At 40.1% G+C, this 16,937-nt stretch overlaps 1 protein-coding gene across 1 annotated transcript in view; it reads left to right on the top strand.

Moving 5' to 3' along the window:
• The window catches only part of LOC145349988 (inactive phospholipase C-like protein 1), a 389,665-nt gene extending 374,043 nt beyond the window's left edge, over positions 1-15,622 (top strand). Inside the window, exon 6 of the mRNA XM_080198775.1 lies at positions 9,464-15,622. Coding sequence (XP_080054901.1) covers positions 9,464-9,592 — 129 coding nt within the window. The 3' untranslated portion in view covers positions 9,593-15,622. The remainder of the gene's footprint in view (positions 1-9,463) is intronic.
• Positions 15,623-16,937: the final 1,315 nt, after the last annotated feature.

The following is a 16,937-nucleotide window of genomic DNA, read 5'->3' as shown; positions in this document are numbered from 1 at the left end:
GCAGGCTGGTGTATGACTTTGGTCTTTTTAATGTTGATGGTGAGTCCAAAGTTGTCACAAGCCGTGAAAAATTTGTCCATATTGACTTGCATCTGACTGCGCCCTGACTGCGCAGGCCCTGAGCCAGCATACAGGGCCCAGTCATCGGCAAAGAGAAAATTTCTCAGAACAATCACCTTCACTTTGGTAATAGCTTGAAGTCTCCTCAGGTTGAAGAACTTCCCATCCACTCTGTACTTGAAGCTGATTCCAGCAACACTGTCCTGGAAGGCATCATTCAGCATGGCAGTAAACATCATGCTGAACAGTGTGGGTGCGAGCACACAGCCCTGTTTGACGCCATTGGTGACTGGGAATGCCATCCAGTATTCTGGCCATCATGCCATCATGGAACTGGCGTACCATCTGAATGAATTTGGGGGGCAGCCGAACTTTGACATGATCCTCCACAGGCCTTGTCGGCTTACGGTATTGAAGGCTTTCGCGAGGTCAACAAAGGTTGTGTAGAGCTCATGATTCTGTTCCTGACACTTCTCCTGACGTTGGCGTGCAGCAAAAATCATGTCAGTAGTCCCACGACCTTTGCAGTAGCCACACTGTGACTCTGGAAACAGGCCCAGCTCCAGATGAGTGACCAGACGATTTAGCAGGACTCTTGTGAGGGTTTTTCCTGTGATGGAGAGCAGCGAGATTCCTCGGTGGTTGTCGCATACTTGCCGATTGCCCTTCCTCTTGTAGAGGTGTACGATGGAAGCATCTTTAAGTTCCTGAGGAATGAATCCTTGCTTCCAAAAGGACTGGAACAACTCGGTGAGCTTCTCGATAAGTGCAGGACCAGCAGCTTTATAGATCTCTGCGGGTATGGCATCTGTCCCTGGGGCTTTGCCACCGGATAGCTGGCTGACGGCTTTCGTGACTTCGGCTATTACCGGTGGGCCATCTATGGTGCTGTTGATATCAACCTGGGGAGTCCTGTCTATTGCCTCATTGTTAATAGATGATGGTCAGTTGAAGATGGCTTCAAAGTGTTCAGCCCATCTCTGCAGGATCTGAGCCTTCTCTGTAATGAGAGTTGTACCATCTGTACTCAGGAGGGGGGAGCTCCTGAGAGATTGACGTCCATAGAGAGTGTTGAGGGCTTCATAGAACCGTTTCAAGTCATTTCTGTCAGCATAGAACATTACAGAGCAGAACAGGCCCTTCGGCCCACGATGTTGCACCGACCAGTTAAAAAACAATGACCCTCTAACCTAAACCAAACCCCTTCCATCCATAAACCTATCCACGGATCTCTTAAACGCCCCCAAACTAGGCGCATTTACAACTGCAGCAGGCAGGGCATTCCAATCCCTCACCACCCTCTGGGTAAAGAACCTACCCCTGACATCCGTCCTATAACTACCACCCCTTAATTTAAAGCTATGCCCCCTCGTGTTAGCTTTCTCCATCCGAGGAAAAAGGCTATCACTGTCCACCCTATCCAAACCTCTAATTATCTTATATGTTTCAATAAGGTCCCCTCGCAGCCGCCTTCTTTCTAACGAAACCAACCGCAAATCCCTCAGTCTCTCCTCAAAGGACCTTCCCTCCATACCAGGCAACATCCTGGTAAACCTCCTCTGCACCCTCTCCAAAGCCTCCACATCCTTCCGATAATGTGGGGACCAGAACTGCACACAATACCCCAAGTGCGGACACACCAGAGTTTTGTACAGTTGCAACATGACGCTGCGGCTCCTAAATTCAATCCCCCTACCAATAAACGCCAAGACACCGTATGCCTTCCTAACAACTCTATCTACTTGATTCCCAACTTTCAGGGATCTATGTAAACATACACCTAGATCCCTCTGTTCATCCACACTATTCAGAGTCCTACCATTAGCCCTATACTCTACACATCCGTTATTCCTGCCAAAGTGAATTACCTCACACTTTTCAGCATTAAACTCCATCCTCCACCTCTCGGCCCAGCTCTGCAACTTGTCCAAGTCTCCCTGTAGACTAAGACACCCTTCCTCACTATCAACCACACCTCTGACTTTGGTGTCATCAGCAAATTTACTAATCCACCCAGCTATACCCTCATCCAGATCATTTATAAAAATTACAAACAGCAGTGGCCCCAAAACAGATCCTTGAGGCACACCACTCATAACTGAACTCCATGTCGAATACTTACCATCAACCACCACCCTCTGTCTCCTATCCGCCAGCCAATTCCTAATCCAATTTCCTAAATCACCCTCAATCCCATACATCTGCAATTTCTGCAGAAGGCTTCCATGGTGAATCTTATCAAACGCCTTACTAAAGTCCATATATACCACGTCAACTGCCTTACCCCCATCCACCTCTTTGGTCACTTCCTCAAAAAACTCAATAAGGTTAGTAAGGCATGACCTACCCTCCACAAAACCATGCTGACTATCTCCAATCATTTCATTACTCTCCAAATAACTATAAATCCTATCCCTAATAATTTTTTCTAAAACCTTGCCCACAACAGAAGTAAGACTCACCGGTCTGTAATTCCCGGGGAAGTCTCTGTTCCCCTTCTTAAACAGTGGGACAACATTCGCTAACCTCCAATCATCTGGCACTATACCGGTGACCAACGACGACCTGAAGATCAGAGCCAGAGGCTCTGCAATCTTCTCCCTTGCCTCCCAGAGAATCCTAGGGTAAATCCCGTCCGGCCCAGGGGACTTATCTATTTTCAAACCCTCAAGAATAACTAGCACATCCTCCTTATCAACTGCAATACTGTCCTGTTTACAACCCTGTAATCCAGTGTTCTCCACAGCTACATTTATGTCCCCCTGCGTGAACACTGAAGAGAAATATTGGTTCAATGCCTCTCCAATCTCTTCCAGTTCCACACATAAATTCCCACTGCTGTCTCTAACTGGCCCTAATCTTGCCCTAACCAACCTTTTGTTCTTAACATATCTATAGAACGCCTTAGGATTCTCCTTAATCCTATCATATCCCTGTTTTTCATCTGCCTTGGCGCTCAACCAGGCATCCTGCATTTTACGCAGTTTATTCTGGACTGTCCTGCGAGCACTGGTAAAAGCATTTTTCTTGGCAGCTGACGATGGGTCGTTCTGATAGGCCCGATGAAGATGATGCTTTTCAACAAGTAGAACCTGTATCTCCTCATCATTGTAGAAAGTCTGACAACACCAGGTTTTAGTCCAACCGATTTATTTGATAATAGACTCATAAGCTTTCGAGGTTTCCCTCTTCGTCAGGTGAATGGAGAGTTCTGGCCTCAGGCCAGTCCAACGCCGGCATACCCACATCATCTCCTCATCATTCTCATTGAACGAGTCATACTTAAAAGAAAGCCAAAGGATCATTTATTTGTGAGCAGTCAATGTCCTTCAAGGTTCTAACTTTTCTCCCATCACCACTGAAAATTCACTGGTTCTGTAGTTGGCCGTGGTTGGCACATATGATCCTTACCTGGGTCTGGGGCAATGTACAAAAGACTATGGACAGCCACGCCCATGAATTCTCAAATACCCTACATTGTGGAGTAAAACAAAATGACTGGTACTGTCTTAACTATAGACAATACAAAACTCACGAGGCAGATGTCTCTGTATAAAGACAGAATATTTATTTAAAAGTAAAACAAGCAGCTGCAAGGAGATCATCTAAAGGGTTAAGTAGCTCCAAGCTAGAGCGATAGAACCTCCCCGATGAATCTGACGTATACAATCAAAACAAATCAATTACAGTTTTTCTTATTAATCATCCCCAACTTACATTAGCTTAAAAGCAATTACATTCACTGTACACAAATCAATAATAATCCCTGACATTCACCTCAGCCGTTTGCATTCTACCATCCAGCACAATGATATCTAAATCATCCATTAAGTCTGGATGCTAACTCCCATCTTGACTAAAGTCACTTCCTTGTTGCCTGGTTACCCTAGACCTACTACAGGGGTCAAAGGGGACATTCCCACTGGATCATGTCCAAAGAAAATGGACATGTGATCCCGCATCCGATCACATTTCCAGTATAAGTCTAGACAATGAATACACCCACTCATAAATGTTGTTGTATGTTTATCTGCATAAAAAAACTTTCTGATATGAATTTTGCTAACTATAGGATTCCCAGACCTTTAGGTCTGAACTATTCGCCTTTACCATCATACATTGCGGTAACCTGCTTTTGGCTGAAGCGAACAGTGATTCATACAATACTTAAAATACATTAAAATATCAGTATATATGTTTTTAAATAATAATTACTTGTTTAATTATTTTACTGCATTCACATATGTGTAAACTATTCTCTCATTAGCTTCTTAACATGTTTCAAGAATCATTTAGCTCTTTACTGGTAGTTCTGTCAGTGCCTTATGTCTAAAACCTTATTAACTGGTCAGAAATCTCCCATTTCACCCTACTACCAGGGAGAAACTTAGCAACATAGTAATTTGTGAGTAATGATAGTAGTAGACATCAGGACATAGGCTGGCAGCAAATGTAGTTCAATACAGCTTAAGTGTGGAGTGATGCATTTCAGGAGAAGCAATGTGGTGAGACAGTTTAATCCAGATGGTACAATTTTGGAAGGTGCAAGAACAAAGGGACCTATTGGTGCATATTCACAAATATTTGAAGGGAATAGGACAAGTTGATAAGAAAGTTAAGAAAGCATGTGTGATATTTGGCTTACTATATAGGGACGTTCAATACAAAACCAACGAAGTTACACGAAATCTTTTCAAATCTCTGAATAGACAGCAGCTGGCTGGTGTACTCTGTACAATTCTGAACACCACATCTTTGATTTGATTTGATTTATTATTGTTACATGTATGAACATACAGTGCAAAGTATTGTTTCTTGCGTGCTATACAGACAAAGCATACCATTCATAGACAAGGAAACGAGAGAGTGCAGAATGTAGTGTTACAGTCATAGCTAGGATGTAAAGAAAGATCAACTTAATGCAAGGTAGGTCCATTCAAAAGTCTGACGGCAGCAGGGAAGAAGCTGTTCTTGAATCAGTTGGTACATGACCTCAGACTTTTGTATCTTTTTCCCAATGGAAGAATATGAAAGAGAGAATATCTGGGGTGCGCAGGGTCCTTAATTATGCTGGCTGCTTTGCCAAGGCAGCAGAAAGTGTAGACAGAGTCAATGGGAAAGGCAGTCAGTGCCCAACAGAGGAAACAGAAGAGGTTTACTAGAATGATACCAAGAATAAGGGAGTTTACTTATGTTCGTAAATTAGAGGAGTTGGTATTGTTTTGAGCATGTTAAGGGAAAACCTATTAAAGCTAATAATTATAAAAGTTTAATGAAGTAGGAAGAAGCTATTTCTTCGAGGTCATGGGCTGACAACCATAGGTTAAAGATTTAAAATAAGCAGCGTAATAACTAAGGTGGAACTGAGGATAGACCTCTTCATACAGAAAATTATTGAGATCTGGAATGCACAACCAGAACATTGATAGAACCAGTTTTTAACAGTCTATTGCGTTTATACTTGGGGAAAAGGCTGGAGTGTGGGACTAAGTCAGACAGCTCTTCCAAAGAGCCAATATGTGTATGACAGGCCAAGTGACCTCCTGTTATACTTAGGATTCCAATGGTGAAATTTATTTAATAGCACCACTCAAAGTGGCAATGCACAGATTACATTGATTCTTTGGAGCAGACAGTGTCACAGATCATTACCTGCACAGTCTATGCAGGTTTGTCCATTGTTATCATTGCTGAACGCTGTGTAACCCATGCAGTTAATAACCCACAGTACTCTTTGCCCCCAGAGAATCGAGGTAGTCTATGTAGCACCACTAGACGTGGCACTTCACAAATGAATTTAATCTGTAGTGACTCTATGAATGAAAATAAAAAAACACATTTTAATTTACAATAAACATTTAATGCAATTAAATTTACAATAAACACTAAATTTTGATTAAAGATCGCAACTTAGTGACATAAGTGATTATGGCCCAAATCTTTCCATCTCCAGATTGTTGGAGGATGGATGTACAACCAAAAACGCGTTAGGATTCTGCAGAAGTCCTGACTCATGGACCTAGATAGAAATTGCCCCAGGAGCTAAAATTTCCAATGGGCAATTTATTGTTCCCTGGACCCAGCATGAATGTCTGCTACTCTGAGCTAGAGTTGGAAACTTGGATAAATCTACAGGACATAGCTGGATAGTTAGAACATAGAACATTACAGCGCAGTACAGGCCCTTCGGCCCTCGATGTTGCGCCGACCAGTGGAACCAATCTAATGACCCTCTAACCTAAACTATTCCAATGTTATCCATATGCCTATCCAATGACCATTTGAATGCCCTTAAAGTTGGTGAGTCCACAACTGCTGCAGGCAGGGCATTCCACGCCCTTACTACCCTCTGAGTAAAGAACCTACCTCTGACATCCGTCCTATATTTATCACCCCTCAATTTAAAGCTATGTCCCTTTGTACTAGCCATCACCATCCGAGGAAAAAAGGCTCTCACTATCCACCCTATCTAATCCTCTGATCATCTTGTATGCCTCAATTAGGTCACCTCTTAACCTTCTTCTCTCTAACGAAAACAACCTCAAGTCCCTCAGCCTTTCCTCATAAGACCTTCCCACCATACCAGGCAACATCCTGGTAAACCTTCTCTGCATCCTTTCCAATGCTTCCATATCCTTCTTATAATGCAGTGACCAGAACTGTACGCAATACTCCAAGTGCGGCCACACCAGAGTTTTGTACAGCTGCAACATGATTTCACGGCTCCGAAATTCAATCCCTCTACCAATAAAAGCTAACACACCGTATGTCTTCTTAACAACCTGGGTGCCAACTTTCAGGGATCTATGCACATGTACACCGAGATCCCTCTGCTCATCCATACTACCAAGAGTCCTTCCATTAGCCCAATACTCTGTAATCCTGTTACTCATGAATCACCTCACACTTTTCCGCATTAAACTCCTTTTGCCACCTCTCAGCCCAGCTCTGCAGCTTATCTATGTCCCTCTGCAAACTGTAACATCCATCCTCACTGTCTACAACTCCTCCAACTTTGGTGTTGTCAGTAAATTTACTAACCCATCCTTCTACACCCTCATCTAGGTCATTTATAAAAATGACAAACAGCAGTGGCCCCAAAACAGATCCCTGCGGTACACCACTAGTAACTGAGCTCCAGGTTGAATATTTCCCATCAACCACCATCCTCTGTCTTCTATCAGCTAGCCAATTCCTGATCCAAACCGCTAAATCACCCTCAATCCCATGCATCCGTATTTTCTGCAGTAGCTTACCGTGGGGAACCTTATCAAACGCTTTGCTGAAATCCATATACACCACGTCAACTGCTTTACCCTTACCCACCTCTTTGGTCACCTTCTCAAAGAACTCAGTAAGGTTTGTGAGGCACGACCTACCCTTCACAAAACCGTGTTGACTATCCCTAATCAATTTATTTCCCTCTAGATAATTATAAATCCTATCTCTTATAATCCTTTCCAAAACTTTGCCCACAACAGAAGTAAGTTACCCATGATATGCTAGGCAGATTTAAATGCACAACCAACTCCCTACCACCCAACTACCTTCTTGATCTCCTCACTACCTACCCCAAACTGACTCAATTAATTCATTTAACTGTTGTTGAATTCACACTCATTCATTAAAAGTTTGGACCTTTGAATACTTACCAGAATATTGCAGCTAACACCTTAAAAAGGGGACACGTCTTCAATGCTGATTTTCTTTGCAGTTCTGTATGTGGATTCCTCCCTTGACAAGGTTCTTCTGTCATCAAAAGTTTAGCCTTTTTAAAGGTAACCATATAAATGTGCAACTTTGTATCTGACTGGCATTGGGTGCAGCAGTTCCAGCACTAATAGATAGAACATAGAACATAGAACATAGAACATTACAGCGCAGAACAGGCCCTTCGGCCCACGATGTTGCGCCGACCAGCCACAAAAACAATGACCCACTAGCCTACACCAATCCCTTTTCGTCCATAAACCTATCCAGAGATCTCTTAAACGCCCCCAAACTAGACGCATTTACAACTGCAGCAGGCAGGGCATTCCAATCCCTCACCACCCGCTGGGTAAAGAACCTACCCCTGACATCCGTCCTGTAGCTACCCCCCCTTAATTTAAAGCCATGCCCCCTCGTGCTAGCTTTCTCCATCCGAGGAAAAAGGCTATCACTATCCACCCTATCTAAACCTCTAATCATCTTATATGTTTCAATAAGATCCCCTCTTAGATTTGAGCCTTCATTTCGAATTGCTCATTTGAGGTGGGGCTGATTTTTTTTATTATAGCAGAGAAAGGGAACCTTGAGTCAGCATCTGACTGTACTTCGCAAGATCCGGAGTGCTTGTTGTTAACATGAATGGCTAAAGCAAAAATTGATCTATTCCGTAGCATTAAATATCCCTGGTCTTAAGGAGTACAAAAAAGAATAACTGACAAAGATCCAGAAGTTTATGAATATAAACTGTTTCTTTTACCATTGGTTACGTTGGGACTGGTTTGTGTGTGCTTGTAGTTAAGCACTGGTGCAAATCTCACCAGTCACTAGACTGAAATCTGCAGTTTGTCATACTTGCAAGCCGATGGAGGGAGACCTGAATCATGAGGAAAATCTCTCAGCTCTAGAATTTCTTTCTGCTGGCCCAGCCATGCAGAAGAAGATGAGTAAACAGTAATACACACCCTTCTCGTTTGTCAATCTGAAAGTTTAATTGAGAACTGTGCAAGAATTCTATTCTCAGCCAGTTTTCCCTCAGTCACAAACTGCCGCCACAGAGGCACCATTGGCATATAAACGTTATAACAAGCTTTTAATAAGTACGTCAGTAATCCACGCTGTCTGCACAACATTGAACATTGAAATCCTGCATGTGCTATTTTACATCACTGGTTATATTTGTGTCAAGTTCCTGTGAATGCTATTTTAACTAAGTTGCTAACATGTTTAAATAAATTAACAATTGTATTCTAATAGCACACAGAAAATTGGTGCAACACGTACATTAATCAAAGTGATAAAAATAATGCATATAGGAACTTCAGCCCCTGTTTTTAGCAACTGAAATTAAAAATGTTCAGAATTTTTCACACTCATGTGTTCCTTTGCACTCTAAGCCAAGACATTTCTGGTGATATAAGTCAATAGATTCTTGTTAAGTGAGGAATTTTCATCTAAATGTCTGTAAATTTTATTTGATGACAAAATGACAGTAAGCAAGCTATAATCACAATCTTCCTTTGTCCTCATGTGTTTTATATTCTATAAATTGTGGTCAATACAAACTTAAGTAATTGGGTTGGTATTTAAATACATTCTTGCCGACTGTTTAAAGTGAATTTGAAAGATGAACATGTTTATAAACATGTTAATATGTTAGTTAATGAATGTAACCATAGTCCTTTGACGTATGCAGGGCCAGGGTGATATACTGAAAAATGCTAAGAATGAAGCGCTGGAGAACATGAAGCAAATCCAAACGGCTTGTATCTCATGTGGACTGAGCAAGCCAGGAAGTGGAAGTGAAGGGATGAAATACAAATAAAGTCTTCGGGAAATACGGGAGAAAGAAAACAGAAAGGAGAATGAAAGCTCACATAATTCCAAAACCAGCCACTGTACAGTAGCTTGATTATGAAGTCAAAATTATTGCTTGTCATTAACAGCCAATTTATTCCCAAGGATCATACCGAAGATACTAACAAAGTCCTTAGAAAGTACAATACTTAATATTTAAAGGAACAAATTTTATGGTATATACCGCAATAAAATAATTCAAGGAAAAGCATTAAAGTGATATTTCAAATATTCCTATAACTGCCTTCAAACTTGCATTTGTAGCTCACTTAAAATAAGAGAGCAGGAACTGACAAGTCACAATTGGCATGCACTTTTCTTTACATTTTTCATTGTTAAATTATGCATATATCAGCTTTTTAAATACATATTAATATGAACAAAAATGTCATTTTGTTATGCATAGTATTTTTTTCTGCTGAGAACATTGTATATAAATATTGCTTTTATATTTTAAAAGCTGTTCATACGTAAGTTGAGTACTTGTTTCAAAATTGAATTGTGAAATGTCCCACAGGTACTAACTCATTCTGTAAACGACTGAAAAACAAAGTTGAACTTGGATTCTGTATTCAGAAAATATCAAATATTATCACTAAGAGATGGCTTTACCAAAGTAAAATTTAATTGACGAGAGTAACTGTTCGAATCAGTGACAAACACAAATTGTAACAAAATGAAAATGTTCAATTATTTCTCTGAAATATTGAAAGTAATATTCCAAATGCTGTGCAACCTCTTTTTTATTTTCAAGTACCTAGTCACCCTATGAAATTTGTAAATCCTTCAGCCCTTACTAAGTTTTCCAGTGACTGCCTGAGCCATGCAAGAACGGAAAGATCCTTGTTTGGTGCTGGGTTACCCTACCTCAGCCAATGTGATAAATTTGGCCAGGGCTACCACAACCTAGTTACTTCTCATAGTGGATGGGGACCGTTTCTGGAAACAGGATTAACACCAGTTTTAATGCATTAAGTAGTCAACCAGCTTACTCACTGTCAAGCCCCATACAGTGAAAGATAGTGAATTGGCAAAGGCAGGAAGAAATTTCAGTAAATGTGTTCTAGAGTGGAGAGGAGGAAATTGAAAATGAAAAATATATTAACTCTTTTTATAGATTGTCCAATTCAAAATGGGTACTTGCAAAGTTGCAAAAGTTGACCTTGCACCTGTGTATTAAGTTTCAAAATGAATGGTTTCCTTGGAAGGGTGAGTATTTAGTCACACTTACCCAAGAGAAAAAAAAACATATAGACCAATAATGAAGTGAAAACCATGGGTTTCTAAATAAGGTATACACATGTCAAAAAGACTTTTCTTTTTATGGGCCCACCGTTGCAACGCGAACTGGACTCTATGCTTGATGGTCAGATCTTGAACTAGATCTTGACAGACATTTGCAGTTGTATTTTGCCTCGGTTAGTGCCCTCCAGTCTTGGTTATGTTGCCTGGAAGAATCAGGGAGAGTGGCTTCCTCTGTCATACAAATGCAACAATTAACCAGTGGATGATTTTTGACATTTTGTGTTGTTGATTGTTTGTGAAGATTTTCCATCTTTCCTAACAACGCGATAATGCCCTGCTGAACATGCAAAGTAGAAAATTGGTGGGAAAGAAGGAAATAACAACCAAACACTGACATACTTGAGATGGTCCATCCAGCTTCCAAAAGAGTAGTGTTGCCTTGTCCTTTTCATATATATATGTAGATATATTGACTTTGCACATCACGGATCTCTTGAAAGGGGTAAAAAAAACAGACAAAACCCAGACCAATTTGGACATTTGGTGTATGTGCTTGGCTGAGGAATCAATGTGTGAAGCTACCACCTGTGGGATAATGACTGATGCCTCTAAGTCAGACTCTCCTCTAAAAGTCTGGGAAATTTGTCTCTAACTGCTGACAATCACACTCCCAATCCCCACCCCCAACTCCTTAGATCCTTAGGCAATTAAGACTAGTTCAGGAGATCTCTCAGGTCCAGATAATGTTATACAGTACTGACCTTTTGTACAAGATGATCTCCGCCCAGCCAAAAATAGGCTCAGCTTTTGCTTGTAGGAATTGAATGAATCAGTGTCCACTACGTGAGATGGCAACCTGTTCCAGTGGTCGACTATTTTCACGGATTCAACCTAGATTTGGCCTGATACAAAATTTTGTGACCTTTTTGTCCTCCTTAACAAGTTTAATTGGAACAAACTGTCTATTCAAGGAGAATCCAACTCCTTCCATCATATAAATCTACTCCTAAGTCTACACTTCTCTCCAGCTTGGAGTCCAATTTCTTTTAACTTAACCTGATAACAAAGATGCTTGAGAATTTTTATTCATTCAAGAAATGAGGACATCACTGACCAAGCCAATATTTATTGTCCATCTCTAATTGCCCTTGAGAAGGTGCGGATGAGCTGCATTCTTGAACCACTGCAATGTTAGGGACCGAGATCCATGATTTTGACCCGGTGATAATGAAGGATTGATGAGTGGCTTGGAGCGCTGCTCCTTTGTCAGGTGAGCAAAGGAGCAGCGCTCTGAAAGCTAGTGGCGTTTACTACCAAATAAACCTGTTGGACTTTAACCTGGTGTTGCGAGACTTCTTACTGTGTTTACCCCAGTCCAACGCCGGCATCTCCACATCATTGGACTTGAACCCAGAGCTTCTGGTCCAAAGGTATGGGTGCTGTCACTGTGGCACATGACTTCCTGCTGTGGTATTGACTTATTCAGAACAGCAAGTTTCCAGGTTCAGTTCCTGTTTTAATCTCACCTCATCAAGCCAACAATGAGTTAGCAAGTTAGTTTGCCTCAATATGCCTAGGCTTTCTGCATCTGATAACTATCCCTTAATTGAAATGGAGAGCTTTGATCCTGATACACCAACAGTCACTGTCAAGGCTCATATGTAGAATGGTCATTTGATTGAGGTACCAGAGGGACTTTGCTGTCCATTTCAGTGACAGTCACCAGTTTCTAAAGAAGCTGAATAATTGGAAGAAAATCTGTAAATGAGCGATTCTTGTGATTAAACTGTAATTTCAATTTTTGGAGAAAAAGGCAATGTTTACAAGACTAAAAAGACATCTAAAGATGTGGCCCAGTTTATTGCAATTCTAGATCATTTAATATATCTGGATTAAATGCATCTGTATCAGTTTAATTATCTTTTTTGTAACCAGTTTAACCAGCTGCTAATTCACTGATGAATTAACATAAAATTGCTGTATTGTAAACTTTATTTTTTCTCTTAAAAAGATTTTATATTGACAATATTTCACTTTGTGTATACAGCAGTCAAAATTTAGAAATTTGAACATGAGAAATAGGAAGAAGATTAGACCATAAATGATGGTCTCATAAATGTGAAATGTATATGTTCGAAGAAGTCAATTATAGACGTTCTTGTGTTGATATATGCCGATGATACTTAAAGGTATTCAGTATTAACTTCCAGCCTCACCTGCATTCAACTCAAATCCATCAGCCACAAACATCAACCAATTTAAATTAAAAATAGGTTTTATTGACTTGTTTATTTTGAATTTGCACCTCTCAGTAAGTTAACAAAGTACAGTTAAACTTTTGATCAGCTGAAATGAGATTTACATTTAGAACTATTTTTAAAGTAACATATACTGAAAGTAAAGGGCTTGAAACGGTGCTTCACTGTTGGTGAGTTAGCAATCTCAGCTGTGTGACAGTAATGACTCCTCGAGACAGGTGTCTCAGGGAAATAGAGAGGGAAACTCAGAATGCCAGTAATTTCAGGCTGCTCTCATGCACCTCCTCAGGGCCCACTTCAAAGCAAAACTGGCAGAGAAACGGAATTGAAATGTTAAATGGCTGCAGCAATGGAACAGGAGGCAGATGTGTTGCAATTTCCTGATACTGAACAGCAGGCTGGTAGGATGTAGTGCTCCATCCTGTTAGGGAATCCTCTGCCCAGGCCCTGGCATGGCTTTTGGACCACAATTGCAGCTGCCAATCGTCGGGTGGAGGGTTTGTTTATTCATGATGATAGCCTGACAGCTGTGGCGTTTTTAGTAGTGAAACTTCTATAAATCTCATTAATGGGTGCCTCCATCATGTAGTGCCCTTTTACTCTCTTTGTCTTACTTACATTAGCAGCTTTAATTATGGATGGTGGGACTGCTGATGTGCCATTGCTGAAGGATCTCCAATTTGCACTCAAGCCTGGGAAGCAGGTCATTCCTGCTGATGAAAGATTATACCAGGCACCAGTGCTACATGGGAACTTCATCCGTTGTTTGAGTTCTGACCCCAGAACAGAAATCCCACCTCAGCCAGGGAGGTGATGTAATTCTAGAACACTGGTGTTCTGAAGGCCAGACTGAATAGAATTTAACTTAAAACAATTGTCATGCTTATTTGTAGAGATTTCAGGAAAAACTTGATCTATGAAGCTTGTGACAATATTATTCATAGAATTAGCTCCATAATTATCACTGTATTACAAGCGAATACAAGAAAAACTTCAGTATAGCTGCCATCTGTATGATGAGATCCTGTGATTTAACCTGAGAAGTGTTGACCATGAAAGTATTTACTCAATTCATCAAAAATCTGCCTTCAGCTCCATTAATTAGTGCTATTTACCTTTCTGTAGCAACAAAATTAATTAGTAGTTACTGGACAGCATCAGTATTTCTACTTCTTATGTAATTTTAAATGGGATCTATATGAACCAGTAATAAATGCAAGGTGGCAAATCTTGGGCAAAATATTAAATTGAAAGCAGTAAATCTAACTGTTGCTGCAATTATTTAATGTCATTGACCCACAACTATTTAATTTATTTTTTTAAGTAAACCATTGGCCAGTGCACGTCACAATCAATTACTTTTCAGGAATTTTCCTTTAATAAGATATAATGTAGTAGTGACATATTTACCTATTTTGTTTCCTCTTCACGATGACACTACTGTCCCATAGCACTAGGGACCCGGGTTCAATTCCGGCCCTGGATGACTGTCTATGTGGAGTTTGCACATTCTCCCAATGTCTGCGTGGGTTTCCTCTGGATGCTCCGGTTTCCTCTCATGTTCCAAAGATGCAAGTTAGATTGATTGGCCATGCTAAATTATCCCTCAGTGTCACGGGGATTAACAGGGTAAATACGTAGAGTAAGGGGATAGGGCTTTGCTGTCAGTGCAGGCTCGATGGGCTGAGTGGCCTCCTTTTGCATTGTAGGGATTTTATGATTCAGTGCTACTTGCAGGATAGCATATTCACCTCTATAGATATATTTAACAATGTTCTCCCATGAACTCTTTATTTCCTGTATTCTTTATCAATGCAGACTCAGATGTTCAAACACAAGCCCTTCCAAAGGCAACAGCATCTGCTAAATGCCTGTTTAATAGGATACATCAGTAAAGTAGGTGGGTAAAATTAAGCAAGCATTTAATCAGAAATCTGCCTCATATTTTACTTATCAGCAGTTAGTTGCATCTTCAAATGTCAAGAAAAATAGTTCTTAAAATACTTATAGAATATATATTATTTTATAGAAAATTGACTACTAATAAATAGCCACTTTTACATCAAAATAGTAACTGTGAAAACAATTTGTTCTGTACAACTGAGGATGTCTGGTATTGTATCCAAGTGAGCTCTTTGCTTGTGTTCTGCTGAACCATAATAGATTAGAAATTACAGCAGCGTTCATGTCATGGAGGGCTAGTGTCATGCAGCAACTGCAGAAGTCAAAGGATGCTTGAAGCCCTGCATTTATTCCAATAGGCAAATTTTACACACAGTGTGAATTGTCTCTAGAAGCTAGCCCAACTGTTGTGTTTTATCTTTAGAAATACCAAGGTAAACAATGTCCTCCATTGTTATATTTCTGTTGTACTGATTTGTAGCTATACAATGAACGAATCGTGAAAGGAAGTATGTGACTTGTAAGTTATTGTTTGCAATGACATTTGGTGTTTACATGGAATTCATTTATAAACTCACTGAAATTGTAAGTTTCCTGTCATCATAATCTACAAAATAAATGTCATATTTAAATTTTGAACACAAGATCATTACCTCATTTTTTACAATTTTGAAATGATGACATGCTGATTTTGAACCACTGATTACTTAAACCTTTAGTTTGCAAAATACATTAATTTAGACGTTATATTTTCTTATTGAATTATGTGTCATGGATAAATCATTGGGATTGTAAATATTGGCTGATCTTTATATCGAAAGAACTGACATTGTTATAAGCACATTATAATTTCCTCAGCACATCCAAAGATATTTACCAATTAATTACTCTACTTTTGCAATAGTGTCTGTATTATTTTTTAGACAAGTTGTGAATTGCAAGGTCCCAATGAATGATTTACTAGATCATTTGATTCTGGCTATGTTGCTCAAGAGAATATTAACCAGTACAATTCCCTGTTTAGCCTGGTTCTTTTGATCCATTCCATCTAGTAAAGGTCTTTAATACTGCATGTGTGAACTTGTGAGATTTGAAAAATAATTAATACTAAAAATTCAGAACCACATTTAAAATCACGTAAGGAAAGAGAAGGAAATGCTTATATTTCTACAATTTTTATTTGATTTATCATTATCACATTGATTGGTATACAGTGAAAAGCATTGTTTCTTGCATACTATACAGACAAATGTACCATTCATAGAGTATATAGGGGAGAAGGGAAAGAGAGAGTGCAGCATGTAGTGTTACAGTCATAACTAGGGTGTAGAGAAAGATCAACTTGATATAAGGTAGGTCCTTCAAAAGTCTGACGGCAGCAGGAAAGAAACTGTTTTTGAGTTGGTTGGTCCGTGATCTCAGATTTTTGTGTCTTTTTCCCAATGGGAAAAGGTGGAAGAGAGAATGTCCGGGGTGTGTGGGGTCCTTGATTATGCTGACTGCTTTTTCGAGGCAGCAGAAAATGTAGATAGTGTCAGTAGATGAGAGGTCCATTTGCATGATGGACTGGGCTATGTTCACAACCCTTTGTAGTTTCTTGTGGTCTTGGTCAGAGCAGGAGCCATATCAAGCTGTGACACATCCAAAAAGGATGCTTTTTATGCTGCATCTTAAAAGTTGGTGAGAGTAGTAGTGAACATGCCAAATTTCCTTAGCCTCTGAGAAAGTAGAGGCGTTGGCGGGCCTTCTAATTTTCTACATTCTAAGTTTTACTTGCCCATATCCTCAAAACATTCCAAAGCATTTGAAAACCATTGAATTACTTTGTAAGTGAAATGTATTGGGATGAATTTTAACCCCCCAAAAATGGGTGGGTAATGGTTGGGTGAGATGTTAAAACTTCAAAAT

This window comes from Carcharhinus amblyrhynchos, chromosome 11, assembly GCF_965287045.1.
Source record: "Carcharhinus amblyrhynchos chromosome 11, sCarAmb.v2.hapA, whole genome shotgun sequence".
Taxonomy (NCBI): domain Eukaryota; kingdom Metazoa; phylum Chordata; class Chondrichthyes; order Carcharhiniformes; family Carcharhinidae; genus Carcharhinus; species Carcharhinus amblyrhynchos.
This window is presented reverse-complemented; position numbering and strand designations above follow the sequence as displayed.